General features: G+C 43.2%; 1 protein-coding gene across 1 annotated transcript; it reads left to right on the top strand.

The window, feature by feature from the left end:
- The first annotated feature begins 107 nt into the window (after nt 1-107).
- LOC118285534 (transmembrane protein 132D-like) lies at nt 108-27,343 on the top strand. The gene is made up of 10 exons (XM_035609236.2): nt 108-363; nt 2,976-3,903; nt 9,234-9,380; nt 14,752-14,923; nt 17,139-17,282; nt 19,887-20,095; nt 22,072-22,252; nt 22,430-22,543; nt 22,648-22,839; nt 24,913-27,343. Exons 1-10 carry the CDS (start codon nt 294-296, stop codon nt 26,374-26,376), a joined length of 3,621 nt encoding a protein of 1,206 aa, XP_035465129.2. The 5' UTR covers nt 108-293; the 3' UTR covers nt 26,377-27,343.
- The last annotated feature ends 551 nt before the right edge of the window (nt 27,344-27,894 follow it).

Below are 27,894 nucleotides of genomic sequence, written 5' to 3'. Positions count from 1 at the left end.
TTGATCTTCTATGATGGGAGCAGTCGTGCCTGTTGCCTGTCCTGCCGTGCCAATCAGAGGCGCGCCCCCCCCCCGAGAGACCCTAAAGAGAAGGAGTCTGTTCAACAGATGCAATATTTTTTTTTCTCCCCATCACTTGATCCTCAGGGGAACATAACTTCACCGGACCCCAGACGATGTAACGATTTGTTTTTTTAGGGGTTTTTCTTTTCTCTCCACGTTGGCACCGCGGTGCGCACTGGAGCGCGCAGCAGAGTGGACGCGCCAAAACTTTTGCGTCTTTTTTTGCCGAAATGACGCTCGTCCGTCGCCTGCGATCTCTGCTCCCTGTCGTGACAGTGGCTGTGCTCGCGGCTGTTAAAGGTGAGACGTGTGTGTGTGTGTGTCTGTGCCACGATTCGTTCATTGGTCCGGGTTGTCTCGTTTCGAGCAGATGTAGAAAACCCCCCACGCATTTACGACTGGATGTATAGCTCAGAGGCTTAAAGCTGTGTTTTTACAAGGGGAAACGTAAATGAAGATGAAATGAGTACGAATGCCCTTCTGTGTTTTGATGATCTAACCACACACACACACACACACACACACTGGATATCCTGGATTTGCTTCATGTCTCCCCTGATTGAAGTTCTCCTTCTGATTTCAAACATGCACAAGATTTTCTTGAGGCTATTATTAGCACTTTCAAGCCCCCTGAAAGACTTCACTTGTTTGAAATAGGAAGTGTTTGAAAAGTGAGCGTCTCAGGAAATAAGAATGCTCTCACTGGGAAGATGGAAGCATTTTGTCACACCATGTTCATGTGTTCAGTTTTAAAAGCATATAGTTTCCCGTTATTGAGCATTTTCTGGTCACCGGTCACCCACGGCCCCTCTGCCCATATCACTGTCCCCCTGTCTGAATGAAAGCAACAGCATGCTCTCCTGTGTGCAGTCTGTGGGATAAAACGAGGCCTGGAGCTGAGGCTGCACAGCTGCTTCTCTGCTTGTTTAAAGATAACCTGCATTGGAAGCTATGCGGCCACAGTAAGCTGTCCGTCACTCTGCGATACAGATATCATGTGAGAGACCACTCTCTGAGAGTGACTGGGGTTTCAAATCTGCACATGATATCTGTGTGTGCAATTTTTCATCATGCTCTCTGCATGTGGGACGATTACGTCGCTGCTCTCGGAGGACTCAGCCGTGCAGCCACGTTCTTGATGATGATAGAAGTCAGCCTTTTTTCGATATCTTCTCTGCTTGGGAGCCATGAATATGCATGGCAACCAGTCAGGTCACTGATGTACCGTCTGTTGTCTCAACAGTCCTGTCCAAGATTGAATTTGCATTTACAACTATTAAAATAATTCAATTTCAAGCCCTCAAGATATGTCGAGCAATTCAGCCAGGACTCACAAAATTAATATTTATAATCAATGAAACTGATGTACTGTACATACTTTTTTACTGATGTACAGAGGGTATATCACGGGTGGGCTTCAGATCAGAGGCTTCAGTTAAGACTATATATACACATATACACACCAACCGATATCTATTTTAACCTGTGATACTCCCTGCAACATCAGACTGATCTCTGGAGTACATACAGTAAGTAAGCTTCGTGTGTGCTCTTCCTGAATACTTCATTTGTAATATCAACTCTGGTATCTGTATTCTTTTCCCCCATAGATTCTCCTTTCTTTGATTCGCACAGACGTATTCACGGAATATGGTTTGAAAAGCAGAAAAGAATGATGTATAACTTTTGAGACCTTTAGTAGGAGAGGGAGTTTTTCTATTCGCACTGCATTTGCCTGCAGATAAGTTATTTTCGTGAGGTAAGGGGCGAGTCAAATGCACACTTTAGATCTGGAGCACTTCAACACGGAGGATGGCATATTACCAAGTGTCTTTGGCAGGAGGAATGGAGCCGTCACATACAGCAACCTGGAGGCTTTTCTTCTTCTTTTTTTTTACCACTCAGATGCTGCATTTGCCATTCCCTTTACTGCACTGCATGGAAGTGGTGCGTGGAGAGTGGAGAATGTAATTTGTGTTGATGGATAAGTATAACTGAGACCTTTGGTGCAGAGGATACCACCTAAGAGTTATACACTTAATATTATTGTGTTTAAGTGCTAAGAATAACAACAAAAATGATGAATATCATGCATTTAATCCCCTGAAATAAAATCAATATTGTATTTACCTGTAAACTCTCACCTGTGTACATTGTGTGGGATAGAAATTAGACTGTTTATGCCCTGGTTTGATTGAGACACTGTGAATGTTTCCCTTACAACTTTTAGAGACAGGTGTAGGGAAGGTTAACGGTCGCTCGAAAAGGTCGTGTCAGCCAAAAAATGTGCAGAGCATAACATTATTGGAAAACCCGTTCATTTTCATCATTGCACAGCAATTTGGATTGGTCCTAAAAGTTAATGATCATAATGGTACAGCGAGTACTTTTTAAAATCATTTTTCACAGACATCTGATGTTCAAACGTGCAGATCATCAAAACCAACACCGTGCACAGCTTCAAGAGACGGGATCACAGTCACCTCAGACTCACTTATGTTCAGACGTGCCCAGCGTCCCCCTCTCTCTCTCCAGGTTGTCTCAGGTCTCTTGTTCCTTTCTGTCTTTCTTTGCTTTTTCATTGCATTAACAACATGGGGAAATGGGCCATATGTGATGCATCTACAAGTCATTGCCTTTACCCTCAGTGTCACCCCCCTTGGTACCTTGAGATGACCAACTGGCTCTTGGCAGCTCTTTGCTCTTTGCCCTTAGCTCTGTTTTCTTCAGCCGTGATCCCTTTTCCAACCCCACCTCCTTCTTTCCCATGCCCATCAAATGTTTGCAGTTACAGTGATACACTGATTTTGTAAGTTTCAAATATGTGTATCTCAGCAGAATTGACACATTACACTGAAAGGCAAATTTGAAGTTACTGTGCTAACCTCTTCTGTACATTTCCCCCCTCCCAGTTGCTGAGTGTCAGAAGGTTGCTGAAGACCCTGGGACGTCCTTCACACCATCTCCAGTTTATCCTTCCGTCAACTTCCAGGTTGTCAATGTGGACCATGTGTTGTTGAGGCAGGGCAGTCCAGGGCCATCAGGGAACTCCAGCCTGAAGGCTCAGACTCAGACTCAGACTTTTTACATCACCGGTCCAGGAGCTGGCCAATCAGCCGTCAACGCTTCATACGGCCCTCTGACTGTAGATGCCCCAATCCCTCCACACCTGCTGCTCAGTGGGCGCAGGATCCTGCCAGTCATTTTGGGCCGCCAGGTTCGTTCCTCGTCTCCTCTTGTCAAGATCCTCTTCCACATGCCCACAGATATCAACATCACTGCTGGGCGAGAACGGTCTGGAAAAGATACTGGCGGGAAAAGCGCCGGAGTCAAGACAAAGGACGGAGCTCACTGTGTGACGGCCTACGCCTTCTGGGAGACGAGGGAGGTTCGTGGGGCATGCCTGGCGTCTCCAGGTGGATTCTGTGTGGCACAGCTGAAGCCAGAACCTGCCTGGTTCAGCTCGGCCAGTCGCTCAGGGAGCTCCAGCGGGGAGGCAGGAAAAACCGAAGGGATTAAGGGACTTCAGGGGAACCTCGTGGAGGTCTACTTCCAGAGTCGGAGGGACCAGACGGGCCAGTGCACCCCGCAGGATAGCCTGCAACGTGTAGGTGTGGGAAGAGGAAGAGGAAGAGACTCTGGGGGGTCAGGGACACCCATGAGGCGTATAGGAAGTGTTAATCTGCTCAGAACTCCACCAGGGAACCCCACCTTCTTTCGGCTGAGGCTGGGAGGCGCCGTGGTGATCCAGACTTCCTCCAAACCCCTGAAGACCAAAGACGTGGCAACTTTCTATATCTTCCTAGCAAGTACATCTACCTTGGACAAATTCACAGTCAGGTAAGATACCTTTCCCCTATAACTTCTGCGTCAGCAGCCAGGTGTCAAATTTGTGTTGTGCCTGTTTAATTTGGCATATTTCACACTCAATTTTTGGGTCACAAATTCGGAAGTTATTCCACATTCCATTACTCAGCTGAGGGGGGAAAAAAGTACTTTTTCCAACATCTTGGTAGCGGTTTTGTAACTCGTGAGTCTGTCATATGGTCAGTGGTCGTCAGTGTTAGTGCTGGTAACATTTGATGAGAGCTGTTAAACTATCTCTGAGACTAAACATCCTTGTCATAGAATGACTAATAATGATTAATTCTGATGTATTATGAATAAATATTGGATTCGTTTTTTCACACTTCGTGGGCTATCTGGGATTGTGGTAGTAATGCATACAGTCGGCATTCAATCATCTTTTTAATTAGTGTAATTGGTAAGCTTCAGAGGTGCTGATTGGCGGATTTTGTTGCCTTCTGTCAGAGGCAGACGAGCTGTTTCCCTGTTTCTAGTTTTGATGCTAAACTAAGCTAACCAGATGCTGGCTGTCTTCTTAAATTTCTTAGATGGGTGTGATGATTGTGATTGGTTGATATCCTCATCAAACCCTCAACAATAAAGCAAATAATTTCCCAAAATGTCAAATGATTAATTCAGTGGAAAAAAACTTGCCTCAAACAATTTCGGGGAGTCTTTTTATACAAACCCTGAATAAAATTACTTTTCTACTTGTTGTTTTAGGAAATTTTAATCATTTTTCTACAGCTCTGCACCTGTTGGATACTGATCCTCTTGCAATCAATTTCACTCTGGCCTCTGATAGAGTGGGTACATTGCCGAGCAGTTTCGAGGTCTTCTGGGGCAAGTCAAAGCCAAGGCTCTGGCAATTTGAGATAAGTCCAGAGTCAAATCTCAAATCTGTCAGTGCAGATCTGAAGTCAAGACTTAAATTCTTCAGGGGGGAACTCAAATCATAAGCCTCATAAGCAGCCTGCAGGTTGAGATTCCAGTCTGTCATGCCGACAATTAAAACATGAAATTTACATGTTTTTCACTGAGGAGCTGTGTTCATAGTACATTTATATAGTGGAGACAAAGTTATGTATTGTTCTGCTGAGGTTAAACCTAATAAAAAAAACATTTTGTTGGCTGTTTTACATACATTATGGGGATGCTGTTGACAAATTTGGATAGCTATTGTATTAAGGATTACAGCATCACATTTTCTGTCCCTACGACTAAATAAGGCAAGAGCGTTTTTAGCCAAAAAAGAATGTCAGAAAACAAGGGTTGTATGTTGCTGAGTTTGCAGAGACAAGTGTTTAGATGGAGTTACATCAAATTTAATTATCACCGGAACATTTGAAGCGGTAGAAGAGGGACTGAAAACCAAATTGAATCATGATGATGTACAGTATATTTGAGCATCTTCATGAGGGATAAGCTCCATGCATTTAAATGGTTACTTAAGCCACTTGAATACTGATGGGGCCCGCCACCAAGGCCACGCAGTGAACTGCTTGAGCGCCAGCATGACTTGTGTTATCTGCCAGTTTCACTGGCTCCATAAATTACTGACATGTTATATCCTGTCTACTTCAACTTCTCAGTTAGTGGGGGAGTTATGAAGAGCATTCATCCGTAAACGGGGAAATAATTGGCAAATGATTCACCAGTTTTCATATCTCAACATCCCACTAACATTTCAACAAGGTTCTCTGGGTATTTGACTTCATAAATAATGCATCGATTTAATGGAGCAGGAAAACAAATAACTCGCATCTTCCTGACTCCTTTGGGGAAAAGTGAGCTTAATGTAAAAGCAGCCCTGCCACACAGACACGCACACTCCAGTCTGTTGCAAAAGTTTCTTCTTGCCGCCCTTTTGATGCATATCACCGAGCGGAGGGAAATTGTTTTTTATCAGCATGTTGCAGACCAGTAAAGTGTAAAGCCATCACAGTGAGGTTTGTGTTTCCAGTCTTTACTCAGCTTAATGGTTTTGTCTGAAACGCGAGACAAATTTTCCCTCTAATCCCATGATTTAAGCGATATCATGCCGCAAACACACCAGTGCCGCTGTAATCTGTGGCAGGACGCGGGCAAATGGAGAGAAACGTAAAGATATGTTTATTAATCCATAGGACACACAGTTAAACCTGTGGCTGTCAATCCTTCTCAAATATAAGTCTCACTGTACCGTCCACGGGCACCGACACGCCTGCGCGCACACAAACACACAGACCCAGTGACCTGAATGTGGCTCTGCCAGCGTTGTTGGAATTACATGAATAAGATTTGGCCGAGAGACGCCGACCCCTTGAACAGCTGACGTTGTTTCGACCATTTGGGAGGATTAACAGCCTCCTCACCTGATATTCCCCAAACGTGGACTCACTGACCGTACCGCTGTACACCACTGATTTCTGTCCATGTGTTTTCTGACCCACTGCCACATGTAGAAGGGGATTGGACGAGAGGAGAGGGTGCTGAGTACAGTAGTTAAGTCCAAGTGGAGGGCTAGCTCCGAGGAGCTTGGCAAAGTGATTGATTCCTCCTGGGAGAAATCCCTGCTCCACTTCACTCTTTGGCCCAAGATTGAGTCCACTCCAGCAGGGTTAGGCCAGATAATCTGTGGCCCTGATTGAAAATGAATCAAGAGGTTAACCCTTTCGGGTGGAGATGATCTGGGCTGACTGCCAGGATTAACCGTGTGCATCTGCGCGCATGTGTGTGCTTTGCACGGCCCACCTGTAAAGCACCCAGGCAGCATATAAACACACCATTCCCTGAAACATTTCGTTCAAATTGAATATCAAACATTTAGCGATGGTGGTTTTTGACGGAATTTACAGAAAGAGACTGTGCATCAACTGCACACATTTAGTTTAAATACAGAAAATATATAAGTATTAAAGTATCAACATTAGCTAAACACGAAGCGCACACAGATAACAAACACGTTGTCAGAAAAAAAACACCCTCTTTTACTCCCACATGAAAGGTCGATGGAATGAACGGGCAAACAACAGAGTCGGTAGCTTTTCCAGCTTTCACAGTTTCAAACAAAGAGATTAAATTAATTTGGCAAAACGGTGCTGAAGAGTCGTTCATTTTACAGGTTTTGCGCTCATTCCGTCCCCCCACCTGTGGTCAGTGACTGACAAAGACAAAGAGAAGTGCCTGCAATGAGGTTTCTCTGCAGGGAGGCTCATGGCTGCTTGTGGAGGAAGAAGAATTCCAGTTGGGGTTCCACCGACAGGGTGGTGGCGGTGCCTAATCTATAATTGGTTCCAAACATTACCAACTAAAAAAAAGTCTCCACGAAATTGCTGCTGCAAAAGTTGGAACCAGTGATAGCAGTGGCTATGGGAAGTAGTCGCGCGTGAAGGAACGGTTTGTTTGTTTCATCAGTATTACGAATTTTCACCTCTTTTTAAAAATACCGCAAATCAACGTTTATATTTGTCGCATCTTGAAAATGTAAATGAAAATGTAATGTAATGTTGCATTTGGCTGCAAGTTTTTTTTTAAGTTTTTTTTTTTACAGAATTTGTTCTCTGCTTGTCTTTATCCAGCATTGGTTGAAAAATCAAAATTTCAGTTTGTTTTAGTGTTAAAGAAAACACATTTCTGTGTGTGTGTGTTTGTTTGCTGCATGTGTGCACATGCGCTCATGCAGACTATATTTTGTCTATAATACAACTCTGACCTTGACCTCAGTTACAATGGTTATTGATTAGTCTGGTTGCTCTTGATCACAAATCAGTATTTTTTAGCATGTGTATTTCGAATCTCTATGTGTGTGTGTGTGCGTGTGTGTGTGTGTGTGTGTGTGTGTGTGTGTGTGTGTGTGTAGAACATGGGCATGCATTCTGAGTGTGTGAGTGTCTGTCTTTCCATCTGTCACTTAATGTTCTTCAGCTATTTGAAGACTGTTTTGTGGCAAACCACAGTTTTTTTTATATGACATAAATCGTACCAGATGGTGAGTTGTAAAGTAGCAGGTTGTCTCTAAACCATTACAAGACTTTAAGAAAAAGAAGAGAGGGAGAGAGAAACAAATTAAAAGAGTATCTACAGTATGATGGCTTTCAAGTGGGATAAAATGCTAATTTATGATTATTCCAAGTTGTCATTTCTAGGTAAGTGGCACATAAATCAAATCTATTACTTATCATGCCATGAAGTGAAGGGCCCGAGGGCCACTGCAAGGAAATGCTGGAGAAAACTTGTTCCAATAAATCCTAAATTTGTTTCTGAACTCACTGATGGCAGGAACAGGATTTGTGGTCAAAGAAATGGAGTGGAGGAGGTTAAACGCTACTGGGAATGTGTTTACCTCGGATATTGTGGACCATAAGCATCCTTTCATGGCCAACCTCTACCTTTTATTACATGCATACTTCTAGCATGTCACGCATAATTCCCAGATTTGACTTCGATCCAGTGGCATTCACTCTTTATTGATGTTGAGGTTTTTTTCTTCAAACCTTTCTACCATGCATGAATATCCTACTGACAAATCTGCAGGAAGAGCCGAGTGACGCTCTTGTGTAAGGAAAAAGGCTGAATTCCCTCTGGAAGGCGTCCAGCAACTCGCCGAATCTTTGCCACGAGGAAATTGGCCTGTTTCGGAAAAACACACGAGGCTCCCACCCTGTAGCTAGGTGCCTGTGTGAGTGCAGATTAGAGAATCTGTGCATTTTAAACACGGATCAAAAGTCTTTCCTGTCCCCTGGTTCTTACTTTTCTGCCTGTGACTGCTGTAACTGCTCTGTGATTGTGTCATATGATATTTAACGCAAAAATCTATCGGCGGATCGTCAGCGTAAAAGGAAACAAAAACGCATGTCATGTGGTGATTGTTAGACCCCAGGGACTGTCTGGTCCAGTCACATAATTTATGATAAGCGTACCAGCTCTCCTTACAGACTGATGTGTGTGTCTGAATCAGACCTCTGATTTTACTGATTGCCACTTCTCCCCAAGGTTAATGGGAATTATATAGCCCAGTTGACACTCGACGCTTCGACACAAAAGTCTGACAGCGACTAACCTTGTCAGACATTGTGAAACACACACGCCAACATGTACAAAGCAAGTATATATATAAAATAAAGTCCCTCCCACACAAACACACACACACACACACACACATAGCAAACAAGCTTGGAATCGTTATAGTGTCGCCAATACAAAATCCGCATATGGTTACATTTCACATATGATATTGAGTATTATCATATCATAGTTTTCCATGTTATCTATTGGTGGTGAATACTCACAGTTGTGTACTTTGTAGTAACTGGACTATGTATGTGTGTTTGTTTTAACTGCAGGGCGACAGTAAAAACGGGTCTGTCGTTCAGTGCAGCGCGGCCCAGCGACTCAGCGCTGTGGGACATTGTGGTGGAGCCTGGCAGAGGAGCGACCCCCAACTCCGTGTCCGTTGTCTGCCACAGGAAGGTCGCTGTCACTGCAAAGAGGTCAGTACACTGCATATACAGTGTGTGCACAGTGATCTGTGTGTTTTAACCAGCTGCTTTCAAACTTGTCACATGAAAAAAAAAATCTTCCTCTTTTCTTTTATTGCCTATATTTGCTGAGATTTCAATAATCCCCTCTGCAGCCGTACGGGAATGTGATCAGTTGTCATGAGAAAAAAATATCCTCACTGTTACATTATCTTCACAGAACAGGGGACAAATTGAAAATGAATGATTTATTTTTCCAGAGGAAAAGTAATCATTCGCAGCCTTGTTCTCCTGTGCTGGTGCCCAGATTGCAAGCAGCCAATTTCACAAAATTTAGTTTGTGTCTGTGTAAAAGAATCCCATATTGCGTCTTTTCCCATCTTGTATACTTGATTTTGTCAGCAGAGGTTAGAGCATACCCAAGAATCTGTCTGCGGAAGACATGAGTTTGAAAGATTTACACCTGCTCTGCATTTTGCAGATCCCATTTTTGTGCTGGAATTCTTCAAAAATGCATCCTTAAAGGGGCACTACGTGTTTTTTGTTTGTGGTTGATACTAACCACGAGGCCAATACCTTATGAGTCATAGCGTCTGCCGCTAACTCGGCTCTCCAGGTGTCGGGGAGTGATGTTTAAAAACTGCCCACACAGTTTTGTGTGGCGCGGTCTGCACCAATTTTTGTTTTGATTTCAATTTACAGAGCCAAAGCTGCCCGGAAAAAACAGATTCTTTTTTCGGTGCATTCCCAGCTTGCGCACCGTGAGGAAATATTCGCTGAATTGTTTAAGGACTGACTGACCACCTCCTCAGAAACTTGATTTCCAACACTTGTTTTCTAAAGTCATCAGGGGTCTGACCGCTACAGAATATTTAGACAATATTGTCAGTAACGATTACATTTTGAAACAGTAATGGAAGAAAAAACAGTAAATCCATATCATCAAATAACTATTTTAGAACAGTTTTTACACTGTTTTACTCACCAGTTCCTGGATTTTGGTTATTTCTATCTTTCATGGTTGTTATTTTTTTTACCAGGATGCACTGGAGCTGATAATTGGACACAGCTATTCTCAGATATATAATTGGGGTCTCCTGTTTTCCCAGGTGGCTCAAAGTTCTAGAAAAATTAAATGGGTTTGACTTAATGCCCCTCAGCTCATTAGATGACTCAGTTCCTTTGATTCTCTTTAAAATACTCATTATTCCTTCACAATAAAAACAGACAAAATCATAAGAACTATGTCTGCCACCACTCATCCGCCGTGCATCCCGAAGAAAAGCATATGGAGCGGTTATAGCACCTGAGAAAATGAGAAGAAAAATCTGTAGAAATTGTTGTAAATATAATTCATAATCCTTGTATCTTGTATCCTCTTCTTTCCTCTCCACGTTCATAAATGTGGAATATCAAATATACTATCTCACTTTACATCCCCAAACTTCTCATCCCATCGCAATTCAAGTAGTATGAATTGACTCTGTCCCATGAGTTATTGTCTCTATTCTGCAGGATCACCAGTCTTACTGTCAATAGTCGCTGACACAAATAAATTGTAAACGAGAAATTTAAATATTAGCTGTAAATACATGAATACACACTTTTACTTCATAAGTAAGTTACTGATAACGTTAGAGCACCTTCTGTGCTTGTTGTGCCTCATGCACACCAGCCGATTTCATCCGTGTTGCCTGATGTGGGTGGTGGTGGCACACAGCAGCAGCCACCTCTGCCCAGCAACCTCCAGCCCACGCAGACACACACCACCCGCTGTCCGTCCGACCCACTTATCTGTAATCATCCGTAATCACGGCTACGTTATCCAGGCTTAAGCGCTTGCACGTTCAGAAGAGGAGATTAGGAGGGACAGATATTCCAAGTTGTGTCCTTTGTACTGAGCTCCCACCAGGACACACACACACACACACACACACACACACACACACACTGCCCCCCACCAATGTACTTTGAAGTGACGATATGTCCAGTGGTTTAAAGCCCCCCCCCAATAGACTGATTTCCAGGAAATAGGGGCATTAACCCCTTCTATGTTTCTCTGTCTGCCACTCGAATCCTTTCTGTCCTTTTAAAATCTTTCAAAGACAAGAACCACGTCAAAGAGGTCATTTTAATAAGTCATGTGGAACTTGTTCCATTTTGCAAACGCATACTCCGATGCGAGGATCGCATAAAAACACCAAAAATACCGACGTTTACTTTGGTAAAAAAGAAACAGGCAGTAAACGGAGAACGATAACAAAGATATCAAAGATAGTAGGTGCAGACCATTCCCCAGAGCTGTGGAGACAGATCTGGCTTTGTGAGAGTAGTTCAGTCCACACAAAAAGTGTAAAAATGAAACCAATTTTTCATTTTACTGAGGTACTGTAAATGTTCCAAGCTGTTTCTTGGTCCAACTAGATATTCTTCCAGTCTTCATGCTAAGCTAAATTACCCCGATTCCCCTACTACCTTCGCACTCAATGTAAGGTCTTAGACTACGCTAGTCTTTGTTGTTCTTTGACAAAAATATTGCTTACAAATAAAAACGAGGTTGTCAGTGAAATATCACGAAAATCCGCCTCTTCACCAAACCTTTATCAGAAAAGTATTTTATTGTAAAGCAGTGACTGTTCAACCCAAAACATAATATAGTTTTAATTTGTCAATGCACAGCGTTTCCTAAAGCATTTGAATGTAACCTCAAAGCAAAACTATGACATTTCGGAGAGAAGTAATAAAACAGTGAATTCATAATCGATGAAACTCTGCAGATGTTTCTCTCGCGGAGCTCTGTCTTTTTTTTAACCTAACCCTCCGTGAACAGCTTCATAAGTTGTCAGGAGGATCTAATCCTCCGAGATGAGAATCGGATTTTGGCTGGAATAGTTTTAATGAGCCAAACAAAACAGCCTAAATTGACTTTGGCTTTATTGGTGACTCTGCAGCCCGAAACACCAAGTGTGAATTACTTTTTTTCCTTCTTGGTTTTTGATTTTAAAACGTCTGTTCAAAGCTTATGGATGCACACACTCAAGCGCCTTTTCATTAGTGATCTAGACCCAACCTCACAAAGGCCGCTTTTATTTGACTCCTCATTCATTACTACACAGTGATCAATCCTTGAGTTCCTTTCAGATGAGGCATGAATAAAATGTCCATCCTGTACGCGCATGTGTTCGTCCTTGTTGCTGTTGATTTCAACATTTGTGGCCCATTGAATTAAATGAGACGCCGCGTCCAGGCCGATTGTTCGCTCTATGCAAAGTTTCACCGTGCCACAGCTCCGTTCACATTCGCCGCCATTCTCCCCTTTGATCTGCTCCCACTGACAGGTATGCCCACACACTCTCTCTCCAGCATCAAATGGCATTCCTTTGACAATCCTTTGACCAGAATACTTGGCGGAAGTCTCCGCCGGCTCACTTATTCTTCCCCTCACACTGCCACCGTGTTCCTCCCATCTGCTGATGCGCGGAGATGAGACCTCTTGTGAATTGCATTCAATTTTGGTGCAAACTCTTCGACTTGTCCTGCATGAAATTCAGATCAAATTTCTATCCGTTTTTTTCTTCTTCTTCCATTTTCTTTGGTAGTATCTGAATGTCTTTACAAAAATTGACATCTTTCCTCCGAGGGAGCATGAGCGAGTCCACACCTCACCTCAGCTCCGTCTGCGCCACTTATTAACCTCCACCGAAAAGGTCCGGATGACATGTCATTTTTTTTTTAAATGGTCTAAATTTGTATGACATTACCTTGGCCGCCAGTTCACAACACCTCGACAGCCGTCTTGAGAAAAAATTAGAAGCATCCTCCTCCCAAGTATTGCCAAAGACTAGTCTGTGTATCTGTAACCCTCTGGACGGGATGACTGTAATTTCTTATCATCAGGGTGTCCCAATAACTCATATGTTAGCTTCTCAACTCTGGCTCCCTGTCAGATCCAGAATAGAATTCAAAGTTGTTCTCCTTATGCACAAAGACCTTAATGGCCACGCTCCATCCCATCTTGGAGGGCACGTAGTCCCTTTATTATCCCGATTGATCCTAGCGACTCTGCGAGTAGATTAGGCGGCAGCATCAGGCACCAGGCTCCTCTCCTGTGAATCCAGCTCCCAGTTTGAGTTAGAGAGACAGCCACCCGTTCTGCATGTAATGTTAAAACTTTCCTCTTTGATAAAGCTTATAGTTAGGGCTGGCTTAGGTGAGGGCTGTGCCATCCCTTGGTTCACTGCTCCCCCGCTTCCTTCTCTCTCCCTTCATTTCACTCCTCTCAAACTGTGTCGCGGAGGCAGATCGTCGCCCACCCAGAGCCGAGTTCTATGGGGGGGGGGGGGGTTCTTCCTTTTGAAAGGAATTTTTCCACTGTTGCCAAGCGCTACTCATTGTGGGAAATGTTGAGTTTCTCTTGTAATAATACAAGTAATTTAGTAAGTACTCGACCTATCGTAAAAAAGTGCCTTAAGATAATGTAATGTTGTGATTTGATGCTGTAAATTGAAATCTAATTAAACTACCTTTGTCTCCTGCACGTAGATACGGTTTTATTTCAAAATGTCAAATATGATATTTTCAGAGGTTCAATAACAGATATTCAGCATGTTCCTGTTGGATTGCTTCATGATTGAACTGACACGTGGTCGCCTTGGTTATTCAACCTGGGTCAACTCCACTAATTTAATTTAACAATAATAATCAAGCCAACGGTAGACGGTTAAATTTAGAATAATCCCTAACATTACACTAAATTGACTTGAAATGGCGCTAAAAATAAATTCAAACTAACACTTATTACTCTTCAAATGAACACCACTGTTCAACACATTCAACGGCTAAAAGCCTGAACTGTACAGGATGTGGGCAGACACTAACCGAAGTCCTATTCATGTTTTCACACTTCATTTAAAAGGTATTTTTGCTCAAAATTGAATTACCAATTTCCCTGTAAAGTTATAGAGCCACAATTTTAGCTTCAATGAATCTTAAATGAGACTCAAATGTCAATGCTTAACAGCATGTCCTCTTTTTACAATACATATACAGAAAAATCGTAGGCTATTGTATGGTATAGCACCCTGAATATTCAACTCAAATCATAAGTTTGTCCAAAAACATTGAATGCAACACATGGTTAATCAAATAAAACATTGAATTAATAATCAATAAAACGCCTTTAGTTCACTAAATACATTCATAGTTTTTGTTTCGACAGCCTTACTCGGTCTTGTGTGACCAGAAGCTAATGCTGGCTAATGGTAGCACAGTGTAAATGACATTATTGAGTCAGTTTTATTTTTTACATCAGCAAACGTTTCCTAAGCGCCGTGCAGTTTCGTTATCATGACATTTGAATTATTTTCCTTTTATCTCCAAACAGGGGTCTCCTGGAGGTTTTACAGCTCGACTTTGTGCCGCGAGATGTTTCAGAGCAGGCCGAGAGTCAGACGATTTCCTGGCGCCTGGACTTGCCGGGGAACGTCAAGGACGTGGGCATCATGCGGATCTACACAACTCAGAGAGACTACGTGGGGCTGGCCCCTCTGGTCATGGTGAGGACAATATCTCGGTTGCTTTATATGATCTGCCCCGCCTATTATATCAAACAGGGCAAAAGTCTCTTCGTTTTTAACTTACACAAGTAGTAAAAATCCACAAAGAAAAAAAGGTTTCTGGTTTTACAATGAATTGTTGCTTTTTAAAACAGTAGAAAAATAATGTCGTCTTTTCTACGATGCATCAATATTATTTCATCATGCTTACACAGATTCCCTGTTGCTATGTGCACCGGTCTCAAAAGCCCTAACATTTTGAGAACAACCTCCAGAAATTACGAGGTGGATCCATCTCGGGCTTTGACAGGAGATTTATAAGGTTATTTCATGCCACAATAGTCAACATGAATGTGATAGACACTGGGCAGCAAATACGTTTCATCCCAGTCACTTAAAGGATTCACATGAGGACAAAAACCTTTCCCCCTGTAGGAGTGGAGCGGAAGAAAAACTCTCAAGTACACTGTGGCCATATTCCTTTAAAATTAAAAAAAAAAGAGTAAAGCCTTTTATTTGCTGCAGAACAAATTAATGTTACAACCACATGTGACTCACCACCACCACTGGAATTAAATGAATACAAGCTGCAGGAAAGCTTGTGTTATGCTTTGCCCGTCACAATTGCCCTAGAAATGTTACAGTCATTCAACAGCTTTGATTATTCTGACTTTTCTGTTTGTATGCTGGTGATGTAGTGTTAACATGTAACTCGTTGTAGCATCTGGCACTTAGACTCACTGAATGAAGCAAAAGGGTTAATTGAACGAACAAAAAAACCCACCAAGACTTAGCACGGAGTGTAAATATAACATTGTTTTCAGAAGAGAAAGCAGATTTATAATAGAGCCGAACTGCTTGCCCGGAACTTGATCACGGCAAGCCAGATTAGTTGGCGGAAACGTCGGACGTCAGCTCTCAGGGCGGCGCAGCCAGAGGCGCAGAGCGTTGATATTGCTTTCTGATTTTGTGCTATACGCCTGATCCACTGACTTATGTTTGGGCCAGTGTCGCAGTCTGAACTAGACCATGTCCTTTTGGAATTGCGGTCAGCAGCTGTCAAGCCAACAGAGTTCAGGATGCGAGGCTGCCGGGGGAAACATCTGCCGAGTGCGGTCTGATGTGACAGTCCACGAGCATCAGCAGGGAAAAAAAACACACACTGAGCTTCTTACGCGCGCGCGCGTACACACACACACACACACACACACACACACACACACACTGCCACTAACTTCACTAGATTAAAAAGATGTTTCCAGAGACCTTACAAACTGGAAAGTTGTTATAAATTCATTTTGAAGACGCAGTTAAAGTGGAAATAAAGCTACATCACACTGGATGACACGTTACAGGATGTACAGGAGCTGAGCTTTGGCATGGATGAACACTACAAGGTGGGAAATGGAAGATCAGGAACATACTCAGCTTTATATTTGAGTATGAATACGAGTCTTGATATCACACTACAGTAGAGGAGTTTTTTTCATCCAGGTGTTAGAGAGACACACATGTACCATATATTATCATCATAGAGATATTCTTTTTTTGTGTGTTGCATCAGTGTGATTTAAATAAATGACGTTTTTCTGCCTGTGAGTGTTCAAATCCCTGTTAGTCTTGCTAACACCCACACTCTGTCATCCCTGCCCTCATACAAATAGTGATTATACTGTATAATGTAATAGTTCAGCCGGATATTTAGACAGGTTTTTCATGGACGGTGGCCAATTGCTGTTGTATAGCAATATAGTACATGTGTCAAATGTCATGTTTCATACTCACCCAGAGTAACGATTGAAATTTACATCCAGTTGTTGAAATTGTTGGTGGATCTAACCCGCCGCTGCAGTTGCTATGTTGTGAAGAAGAAGAAGAAATGGACAGAATGTTTTATTCATTTTGAAAGTACAACAAGTGATGCAGTTGGAGCAGCTTCTCATCTTTGGAAGCTTTTGATGTATTTCCCTATTTTAAGGCTAATCTCAGTCTCAGCCTTCAACTCTCAAACTTCAGAAAAAACAACTACATGTTGTACCATACTACACTAAAGATATGAAGCAAATCAAAATCCTCCACCAACTTGTCATGTTCTACTTAAGTCGGCAAGAAAAGTGTCCCTTGCTTTTACTGTTCGTGACCTTGAATAAACCTTGTGACACTGTGCCAACCCACAATACTAACCCGCCCCCTATTTGCCCTTCTCCCTGCGCAGAACACCGATATCTTGAATACCGCGGTGCTGACGGGTAAAATGGTGTCCGTCCCCGTGAAAACTCTGGCCGTGGAGGCTGATGGCTCAGTCACTGACGTCACCAACTACACCAACTGTAGGTCTGCAGAGGAGGATGTACTCAAGGTAAGCAATCACAACCGCCAGGCTTGTTGGATCGAAACAGTCGCTGTAGTAATTCCCACGCCGCTGGCGACTTTCAAATGCATGCAATTGCGTGTGATAAATAAATCATGCACAGTGAAAAGCAAACTGTCCCTCAATTCAATGCCAGCAAAAAGAAACTCTGCAGTGTATCATATTAAGTGTGAGACTTTTCTATAGAGTTTGTCTTTAGTGCTAATTAGCCCGACTTCATCTAATTACTGCTAAAACTGTGACTATACTCATTGAGCAGTCACTGTGTATGCAAGCTCTACAGTATTCCATAAATAATCTCTTTTAAGCAAATAAAAACTTGTATGAAGAAAATTACAGCAGCAATTCTCTCTCTCTCTCTCTCTCTCTCTCTCTCTCATATTTAATACCAGTATGAACTCATTATCATCCATGTCTAATTAGCATACAAAGCCAGTTTGCTGAATATTTAACGGAAATTAAACTGAAATTGAGGGCATTAAAGAATTCAATCCATTATGGTGTGTGACTCCAAGGCATTCATTATAACTGTGCCATTATGCTCAACAGGTCCAGCTCTAGTCACCCTCTCACTCTGTGTGTGTGTGTGTGTGTGTGTGTGTGTATGTGTGTGCGCGCATCGTGTATGAAAGCAGCCTCTTCCATATGGCATTAGAGACTGAGCTCATGATCCCACCACTCAGTCCATAAGCACGGAGGTTTGACCTTTGTGTAATGGATCCATGTTACTAGCACAGCAGGAGCAGGAACACACACACACACACACACACACACACACACACACACACACAGATAGACAGAGAGAGAGATATGAAGATAGAAGAAGAAATGGATTTATATTACTTTTATCATTAGACAACATAGCAGCCAGTGGCTTTGCGTGTGTGAGTCTGTGTGTTTAAGTGTGCGAGCTTAAGAGAGTGACAAAGAGCCAAAGAGCGGAGACAGCGTTTGTAATGATTTTCTGTATCAGTAGAAGGACTTAATCCAGTTATTATTGTGTCTCTGCTTCCTGCTGTCAGCGACCTCTCTTATACAAGTGCCAGCCACAGACCAGATTAAGTCAGAGCTTGAAACCACAGACTTTATCTTTGATGCTATAACTGCCCCTGGGTAAACTGATGCACATGTAGCCCCACTAACGCTACATGCTAACAGAGGCAGCGCAGTTGAAGGTCAACTGCAGCAATGATTGATTGTTTTTTTTTTTGCTCATTTGGGGGACATATTTATTTATTTATTATAAAGTCACAGAAGGAGCCAGCAGCAGACACAGCAACTGTATCATTTATTTGGAGATGTATTTCGTCCAATAGCTCGCCCAATGCCCACCGAAACCACACCTGCAAGCGTGCACCGATTGGACGGCAGCAGTTGTCAATCACGCGCCAGTGGATACGGTGCTTCATCGTCTATTTGACTCTAAATGAGACCACAATTTACAACCTGAACATCATGCTGCATTGGAGAATACTTGAGACAGTAAACTCCTCAGGGAAATGTTTACTGATGTTATAAATCAAGTGCAAAGTAGAGTTATTTCCTCATAGACTTCTATAGAAACTGACTTCTTTTTGCGACCAGTTGAGTCGCCCTCTGCTGGTCATTCCAGAGAATACAGGCTTCAGGCTCTTCTGCACTGGCTTCAATTTCTGGACCCTGTACATTTTCTTATACAGTCTATTGTAACAAACTGTTTTGAAATTAAAATCTGTAATTTCTTTTTGAGGATTTTAAAATATCCATTTTGAGTAAAATGTGTGTTTTTGTTGTGATTTTCGGGGTGTTTTTGGTCCGCACCTGTCGGCTTTACTCCTTAGAGACTGGCCTCCCTCAACAATTCCACAGGAGTTGAAGCTGACTTACCTTGGAAGTCAGTCTTGCCTCGGCCTCTTCCTCGGTTTTTTTCTGCCTCCCCCCTCCCTTCTTGCCTCCCTCTCTCCATTGCCGCACTCCATTCTCCAGTCTAGTGCTCTCCAATTACCTCTCTGGAGCCACTGGTTTGTTAAGATAAGTGAGGCGGCAGTAGAGATAGGCCTCCAATCTCAAATAAAACACACCAACTGCTGCGTCTCACCTCATTGCTCTCACTGGTGGGGACTACAACGCTCCCACCTACAGTACAGCACCACAGGAACCGACGTAGGGCAGAGCTAATTTATATTCGGTAACAGTTTCATTGAGACCACAGTTGTGAATTTACATGACAGGTACAGCAACACAGTGCGATTCCCTGGCCAGACTTTGGAAGTTGCGCGAGATGAATAAAATGTCTGCGCAGCTTATTTGTATTGGTGCCTGGGTTCCCCCCACTCCTCTCTTTGTCAGTTTCTAACTAAAACTTTCTTATTCATTTTCCACGGGGCTTTACATGGAAAAGCCTCCACGAGTGCACGTCTGGAGAAAGTATAATCCGAATCTCTGGGTGACAGTTCAGTCCTAGTTCTAGTCTTGTGATTATAAAGTGATTCTCAACTTTTTAAAGTTATACTCATGTTAAACTGACACAAAGAAAGGGTCTCGAACCAAGAACATCGCTCCTCATTCACCTCCTCATCTTTCTCTCTCTTTTTTTTTTTGTGTCTTGTCCAGGTGTCGGAGCGCTGTGACTATATATATGTAAATGGGAAAGAGACGAGAGGAAAGAACAGGGTGATGCTCAACTTCACTTATGGTTTCTTGAGTGCCCAGCTGGAGATGAGCGTATGGATGCCACGGCTGCCCTTGCTCATCGATGTGGCCGACCCCGAGCTCAGCCAGATCAAAGGCTGGAGAGTCCCTGTTACTACGGGCAACAGGAGGTAAGGTCCCGTTAGCATGATCCTGAAGATGCGGTTTGAAAAAAAATGAATACACAAATTACCAGTTATTAATTGAGACTGAGACACAGCACAGTGCTTTTATAGAGAAATTGTTTTCAAGCCTTTTTATAAAGCATTTATGTTTTGAAAAGTTTTTTTTTGTGAAGCCCGGAGTCAAGTGAGACCAACAATTCCCAAGTCCTAGTCCTAAACTTTGTGTTTTTAATTCCAAATTGATTTTATTTCTAGACATTTTGGAATAGAAGCAATATAGCATTTGGTTAACCTCCCTCCAAAAATCTGCCATTTCTTTTTTCAAACCAAATCTTCTCCATTTCGCTGATGTGGTTGTCTCGTCTGAAGTCGCACATCTCTGCTCTAGAAGAGTGTTTAAATTGTATTTTCATATGTAAGCAACCACTTATTACATTATGCACATGATCTTGTACGGAGATATTTGAAAGCAAAAAAGCTTCAGATGGAGCTTAGCCCTGTACGGAATCTTAGTCTGACTTTGCCTATAATATATTTTTTTATAAAGAGCTGTTGATTCAGCTGTATGGTGCTTTTTGTATCTGTATTTAATGGTGGTGTTGAATTGGACTGTATCCCTCTGTACACTGACTGTATGCAGTCAGTCATTGTTTGGTGCATTAGTGGGTAGAGGCCACATACTTGCCCTGGAGATAAAGGTTAGTGGAGTTTCACTCAATACTTACTGTAAAGTCATTATTTTCTCACTCAATACTAATGATGATGGCCGACTGATGGGCTGTTGGTCCTCTCCAGCGTTAAAACTCTTATGAAAACATTCAATACCTGGCTTCAGACATAATCAGATACTAGGTCAGAGAATCCTATTGTGTGTGATTGTAATTGCTCATCTTAGCTTCACCCATGGGACTTATTTGTGTCACTGTGTTGGACACGTGTGCATATATAGTTCTGTATGCGGGAGAGGAGCAACATAACATTTTTTTTTCTGTTCAAAATATATTGAAATAAAGACATGCAATCAGTGAAAATATGTAAGAGTTTGATTAGCAACGATATTGCCTTCATCGATTCCGCTTCCTTCGAACCCAATGTAAGGCACAATGGCTCAGGGTTAATAAGTGAAGCAACGCAAACCAGCATGACTATTTTTCAAATGTTTTGTTAATGAGCAAGTCAAATGGAAACATCTTACTGACAGCAGTCACATTGAGTGATGACTGTTGTAATTTAAAATAAGTGGTTTATTCTATGCAGGTGGAAACCTGGTACGATTATAATAACCTCCACGAGCTGGAAACAAGGATTGAAGTTTGTGTTCTGCTGTCGACTGTTGACCCACACTGATTTAATTCAGGCAGCATCTCCATTACATGTTAAGCTCTGACCTTAGGCTATATAATATTTATGTTTATTTGTGTTGTATTTCTCGACGGGAGCTTTCCGCCCGCTGGGCCTCCAGCCCACCTGCGGTGCAATGCGCGGCAGCTACCACCTGCGTTTATGATAATATGATGATCATTGCTTAAGGGATTCGCAGCTTAACCTCCATCGCCCACAGACATACCAGTCAGCCATCGGTTCCTGGTTAATTTAACTTGAATTCATGTAGAAGGAAAGGTCACCCAGCATGTGTTCCGTCCCTAGGGCAGCAGGAAGCACATTGTTGGGCTCCAGTATTGCTCTCAGTCTCTCTGCTGGCCAGCATGAAGCCATATATATATATATATATATATATATATATGTGGCTAGTTCACAGATGAACTGAAATATTTTACAGTGTCAGTGTTTTTCATTATAATATGGTGGGGTCAACTATTCAGAAAACCTTTTTGAGTGAGTTTCAATGCATTTTACTGAATACTCCAGTCATTTTTTGTTAAGAGGTACTTTTTTTAAATCATTGAACGGGACCGGGCTGCCTGTGTCCACCTGCTGTGTTGAACTGTGAATGATTGTGTTCAATTGGCTTTGTGTTTCAGGTCTACATGGGACAGTGAGGAAGAGGAGGAGATGAGGAAAGGCAGGGGCTGCATGCTGCAGTACCAGCACTCGACACTCAGGGTGCTCACACCCTTCGTGGCTCAGGCTGGTGCCGAGGTACTGCTGGACCCGCTAACTGGGGCAGAGCCTGTTGACTACTTCCTCGGTCCTGACTGGCAGGTAATGGCGGGCAAATATTAAATAAATTCATCTGCTTAGAGGTTACAACAATTTCCTACACCCAGCATAGGTGGAATCATATATAATCATACATGTATTGCAGTCAAATCCTCCTTTAACGTTAGATAAGGATTTATCATGAGGATAAAAACTTTTCTTAATCTCTTTGACCGTCAGGTGGATGTGACCAGTCTTGTACGCAAGTCTCTAAAAGTGTCGGACCCTGACGTAGCCAGGGTGCAGGATGGGCCAGTGCTGCAGGGACGGGCTGTGGGCACTACTTCTGTACAGGTGAGTTATGAGGTGTGTGTGTGTGTGTGCGCGCGCATGTACGCATGTTTGGTTTTAGCAGTTGCTAAAAGTCTGCTGTTTGAACGAGGTTGTGCCTCTTGCAGGTGCTGTCCCCTCTGACGTCTTCGGTCCTGGCCGAGAGGGCCATCAGGGTGGTGGACGACAAAGTGAGCGTGACAGAGCTGGGAGTACAGTTGATTTCTGGACTCTCTCTGTCCCTGCAGCCCAGCCTGGGGAGCCACAGGGCCATGGTTGCCACGGCAACCACGCGGGAGATGATCACGCAGCTCAAACAGGTAAGTAACTGGAAAATTGTTACACACAAAGCATGAAAGTGTAAAAGGGACACGGCTCAGCTGTTTGAGAGGGGGCACTTGACTTGTGCGGCGGCACTTGTTCTTTTTGGTTTTATCATCACTCATTTTCAGCCGTGCCACGTAACTTTTGAGGCACCGTTCAACTGAATGTTAAAATCACATGGGACTAGCAAGAAACAAAAGCTGTTCAATGTATGGTTATAAATCTGTCAGCTTATTTTAAGTGTCTCTTGATCAGAAATGTGTTTCAATATATTTCAATACCTAAATGTCAAAATTTTCTTTTGTTCATGGGTAGGTCAATAGGGTTAACAACATTTTAACTATATTCATTTTAGATCTTTAATGTAAAATATACTAAACGGTATTTGTAACTCCCACGTGAGCATCTGTCACTGTAAACGCATAGACAAGGTTTCATCCGTGCACAATACTGAATTCAGATTGCTGTAGGCTGTCAGGTGAGAGTGCACAATCTGTCTACCTCGGTATTCATTCTGTGTATTTATTCAACTGTTTGTTCTTCCCTCTTGCAATGAGACCCTGCTTATTGTAGCCATTCTTTTGCCTGTGTGCAAAAATCTTAAAATATCCCTCGGTTATTGTTCTTTAAAAGGGAGTATTCAACAAACAATCCCCTGGCACTGCCAATTTTTCTCCTTTTTGTTAAGCGCATCACCCTGAAAACAACTCCCGGCATAAATAACCTCAGTATTGTCCGATATGATTAGGAAACAAAATCTTTTTGATTACCTGAGTATTATTTTTAGTGTTTAAATATCAAAGTCTGTGCCAACCGTGCAGGTGCAATTAATACAATCGATGTCGTTGATTTAATTACATTTGATCTTAAATCTACTATTAATACAAAAAATAGATTGTGTTCCTCGTTTTGACAAGGGTCTGAATAAAAAACACAGAGGTAGTTGGAGGGAAATAAAAAATATAGTTTTTGGTTGCACTGACATGGGAATTGTGTTCGTGGGCAGGGCTTGACATTTGGAGTGAGGACAGTTGAGAAAAATTGCTTCTTTAATGTAGGAAGTAGTTTCAAGATAAATGCGGCGACTCTGCCTTGTGTCTCTGATGGAGAATAGAAGGACACTTGTGGCATCTTATGGCTGGAGATGGAAAAGTATTGTGGGCTTTGTGGCTTGCACTATTATGTTTTTTTCAACTACTCAAACCACAAAAACCAGCGGAATGAAAAATCTCTTATGTAATGTATTAACCAAACTATTCCACATTCATGTTTGCTCAACTGGGGCTTAATTGTCCCCAAACAGGAAGCAGACGCGGTACATGCTCCGCTGCAAAGAATATAATTCAAAACAGCTCAATTGGAAATCTTCTGTGAATAAGGAGCTTAAAATTACTCTTTAAAATTGCTGAGATAAAATTGCGCCTTTATCAATATACTGTATTCCTTTGCAGACATGAGGATATGATGGGGCTTCTGCAGAGGGGATTCGAATTATAGGAATTGCCACAACTGAGCACATTTACACAACAATGACCGTAGGGGAGTAATAATATTAATGTTTTCTCTTTTCTCCTCGGAATGTGAGCTCATTGCCTTCACAGCTCAGACCATCATCTGACTGCCGTGCTGTGTGAGGGAGCAGACGAGGCAGACAGGGTGCACAGATGATCATTTTAAAAGCTCACTCACACATTTAGCCGTGGCAGCTTGCCCACTTCAAACCAGGCATGGCATGGCGGCAATTAGGCGGACCGTAGCTGTTGGAACGACAGCTCACTTTACCTACAGTACACTGCCACCGTGGCACAGTGTGCCCCTGTCAATAACACACTATTAGAACCGCGCCAGTGCAGATGACCGACCAATTGTGTCTGTGACGGCAAGCTGTTCTGCTCAGGGCGATTCATTATGTATTCAAAGGCAAAATATAGGTTATGTCTGGGGCGACCCAGTGGCTCACATTAGTAACAGGAAATAGGTCATTGTGTTTTAATGTGATTGGATTGGCTTATTCTGCTCTCAACGTGGGCCCTTCATCGCTTTTTTTTTGTTCTTGTTCTTTCGCACAGGAAGCGGTGGTGAGCTGCTGGGTTCACTTCAGCGATGGTGCAGTCGCTCCGTTGGAGCAGTTCGACCGCGGCGTCTACTCACTGACGGTCTCCACCCCAGATGATGGGGTGGCCACAGTACGCCGCACCCCGCTGTCCACATTTGTGGTAGCACAAGGTGAAGGTGAGGGTCAGGGGGCGCTGGTGAGGGTGGAGCTGAGGATCTGCGAGGAATGCCAGAAGTCCAAGAGGAAGAGCAAACTGGCAGTGGGCACTGGGCTCCTCAGAATCAACTTCCAGAGTAGCAGCAGAGGAGGTGGAGGTAGCGCGGTCGTCCCTGACGTAGGTAAAGATTACGAGGGTGGTGCATCAGAATTGATAGGAGATCTGAGAGCGACGATGACATCACAGCGTTCTGTCACAGATATGGATAAATGGTTGTTAAAAAGTATATTGCCTGACCAGCAAGAGTCCACCATGGCAGAAACAACCCCCTCAACAACATCTTCTACAAGAAATGTGCAGCCAAATGTCGTGTGGATTGGGACTACGACCAGAGCTACAAGGGCGACCACAGATGCTGTCATTCCCACAACGGCCACTAGGACTCTGAGCACACCGGACTTGAATACACCACTGAGCACTGACAAACCAGCAGCAACAACAGTGGGTGTCATGAACGGTGAAGAACAAAAGAGAAGCTATGGAAACATGCTCGACAACCCCAATTCACCCCCTGACAAAGACATTCCCAAAGCTGAAGCCCCCGAAGTGATCGAGAGCGACCTCATCCGGACATTCAGAGCCATGTCAGACTTGGAAATCGGCATGTATGCCTTGGTGGGGGTTTCCTGTGTGGCTATCTTCGCTTTTATACTCAACTGTGCTTCATATAGCCTCTGTTCCCGTAAACACAAGACGCCCATACAGGCAGGCCCGATCCCCAGCGGGGACCCAAAGGACCACAAGCATGACTGGGTGTGGCTTGGGACCAATGATCAAAACACTCCAGCTCCAGGTGCCCCGAATCAGGTGTCCACGCTGAAGCGTGAGGCACATCGTCCCCTGGAGTCCCGTCATTCCATCGACTCCATGGGCCGCCACAGTCTGGAGGGCGACCTGCCCACCATCAGCGTCCCCGCTGTCCCCGAACGAACTGCCACCCTGGGCCGCAGCAGGACCGGCTCCCAGCAGCAGTTCCAGGGGAAAGCTATTGACCCCATGGCGAACCGCTCGGCCACTTTGTTGGCCAGGCCACACCGCAGCGAGCCGCTCCATTCGCCCACCAGCAAGCGGAACCAGGTGCAGTTCACCACCTTCACCACGCTGGACATCAAGCACTTGGCGGCGCTGAAGAGGAACGGTGTGGACTTACACTGGGCCCACCAGCAGCAGATGCAGCAGCACCAGGCCCCTGCCGAGCTTCAGGCACCTTTACCTGACATGCCATGGCCTGTAGTGAAACCTCTGGGAGAGCCCCAGTGAGCGTGTGCGGGTGTGTGTGTGTGTGTGTGTGTGCGTGTTTGACTGTGTGTGTGTGTGTGTGCGTATGAGTGGGTTAAAGAGAGAGAGTGAGAAAGCGATAGAACAAAGAAGTCTAGATACAGAGCATATTATGGTGTATAATCCCTTGAAGAAAATAAGGTAACTTTCCTTTTTTTGGACAAAAGATCACTGTGTATTTATCGATATGACATAGAGAACATTTTATATTCTTAAACTGTGCACAGTGAGAGCCTGTAAATAGAATATGTACTCATGTATCCATGAAGACCTACATAAGAGAAACTGGGCGCACGTTTTCTTCTTCTATTTGAGGATGTGCTCCAGAAATTAACCCCTGTAAATATACATATAGTCTATATATAATATTTCTACATTTCAAAAATAAAAGAATTTTTATCTCCTTTTACTTTCGTACAATTCAGCTGTCCCAATAGAAATGGCTCCAGACATTGCTAGTCGTCAGGGTAAATGCAGTATACGGGAGGGATTATTTCTTGTAAGTAATTCTATTCTTTTCCAGCCTTTTGTACTTTTTTTTTCTAGGACTCCTCCCGAGAATAATACCGGAATATTTGTGAGAGAATATGTAACATTCATCAAATTATTTTGAGCAACCTGTCATTGCAGGCTTTGCCGGTAAGGATACTTATTCAAATCCAATGCATACTATGCAAATATAGTCTGTGCAGAGTTAGATGTGGACATAGTTTCTGAATTTTTAAGAAAGTAACTTTGGGCTTCAGGCTTTTCCCCGGGGCCCTGGTTCTACAATTTGTAAAAATGTCTGATCTTGGTCTCTTGAGTCAGAGCAATACATATTTAACCGTAAGATTTTTCATGTGTAAATGAAAAATGACGATGCCTTTTCTTTGTAACAACCTTTTATTTTTAAACCAAAATGTGATGTGTATTTCCTAAGAGATCCTATTAAAAAAGAACAAATATATGCATTTGTTATAGTTTTAATTCAGTTTAGGTCAATTATTGTCTTTTGAACGCATTGGAAAATAGTAAAGGGTCATTCAAAGTGACTATTGCATGTGATTCGAGGCTGATCATCATTCGGAGAAATGTCATTTTTCGTATCCGATGTGCGTGTCTGTGCCTCTTTGCTGCTGCACAAAAATAACCGTTCCGCAGGGAGTGAGAGATAGATGGGAAAAGAGAAAGTAATCCAGCGTCCACAGAAGAATTACAGGTGTTTTATCAGCAGTGGAGGCTCGCGTATGATAACTCATGGCTCATTTGTCTACGTTTCTCCACCCTCCTCCCTGTGTCTCTGAGGTGACCACAGCTACACGCAAAAATTACATTCCTAGGAGCTGCGATGCATACACCGCATCTCGAGCTTAAAGAAGGCCCAGATAATCTGATGCCCTGCACCTCAGGAGTTGGCAGCCGTGGATATGGCGGCACACATCATCTCTCCCTGCTGCACAGCAGTGTCGGGGGGATTTAGAGTGTTGATAAAAGCAATTTTAATAACTTTCTCCCAAA

The sequence above is a fragment of the Scophthalmus maximus genome, chromosome 20 (assembly GCF_022379125.1).
Source record: "Scophthalmus maximus strain ysfricsl-2021 chromosome 20, ASM2237912v1, whole genome shotgun sequence".
Taxonomy (NCBI): Eukaryota; Metazoa; Chordata; class Actinopteri; order Pleuronectiformes; family Scophthalmidae; genus Scophthalmus; species Scophthalmus maximus.
Note: the sequence above shows the minus strand (reverse complement) of the source record. Positions and strands in the feature narration are given on the sequence as shown.

What these genes read in the sequence shown, in the direction of transcription:
- LOC118285534 (XM_035609236.2), top strand. Translation starts at nt 294, where the DNA reads ATGACGCTCGTCCGTCGCCTGCGATCTCTGCTCCCTGTCGTGACAGTG. An exon ending in CAGAGGAGGATGTACTCAAG is followed by an intron (nt 17,283 to 19,886) that starts GTAAGCAATCAC and finishes TGTCTTGTCCAG; the next exon opens with GTGTCGGAGCGCTGTGACTA. An exon ending in TCCTCGGTCCTGACTGGCAG is followed by an intron (nt 22,253 to 22,429) that starts GTAATGGCGGGC and finishes TTTGACCGTCAG; the next exon opens with GTGGATGTGACCAGTCTTGT.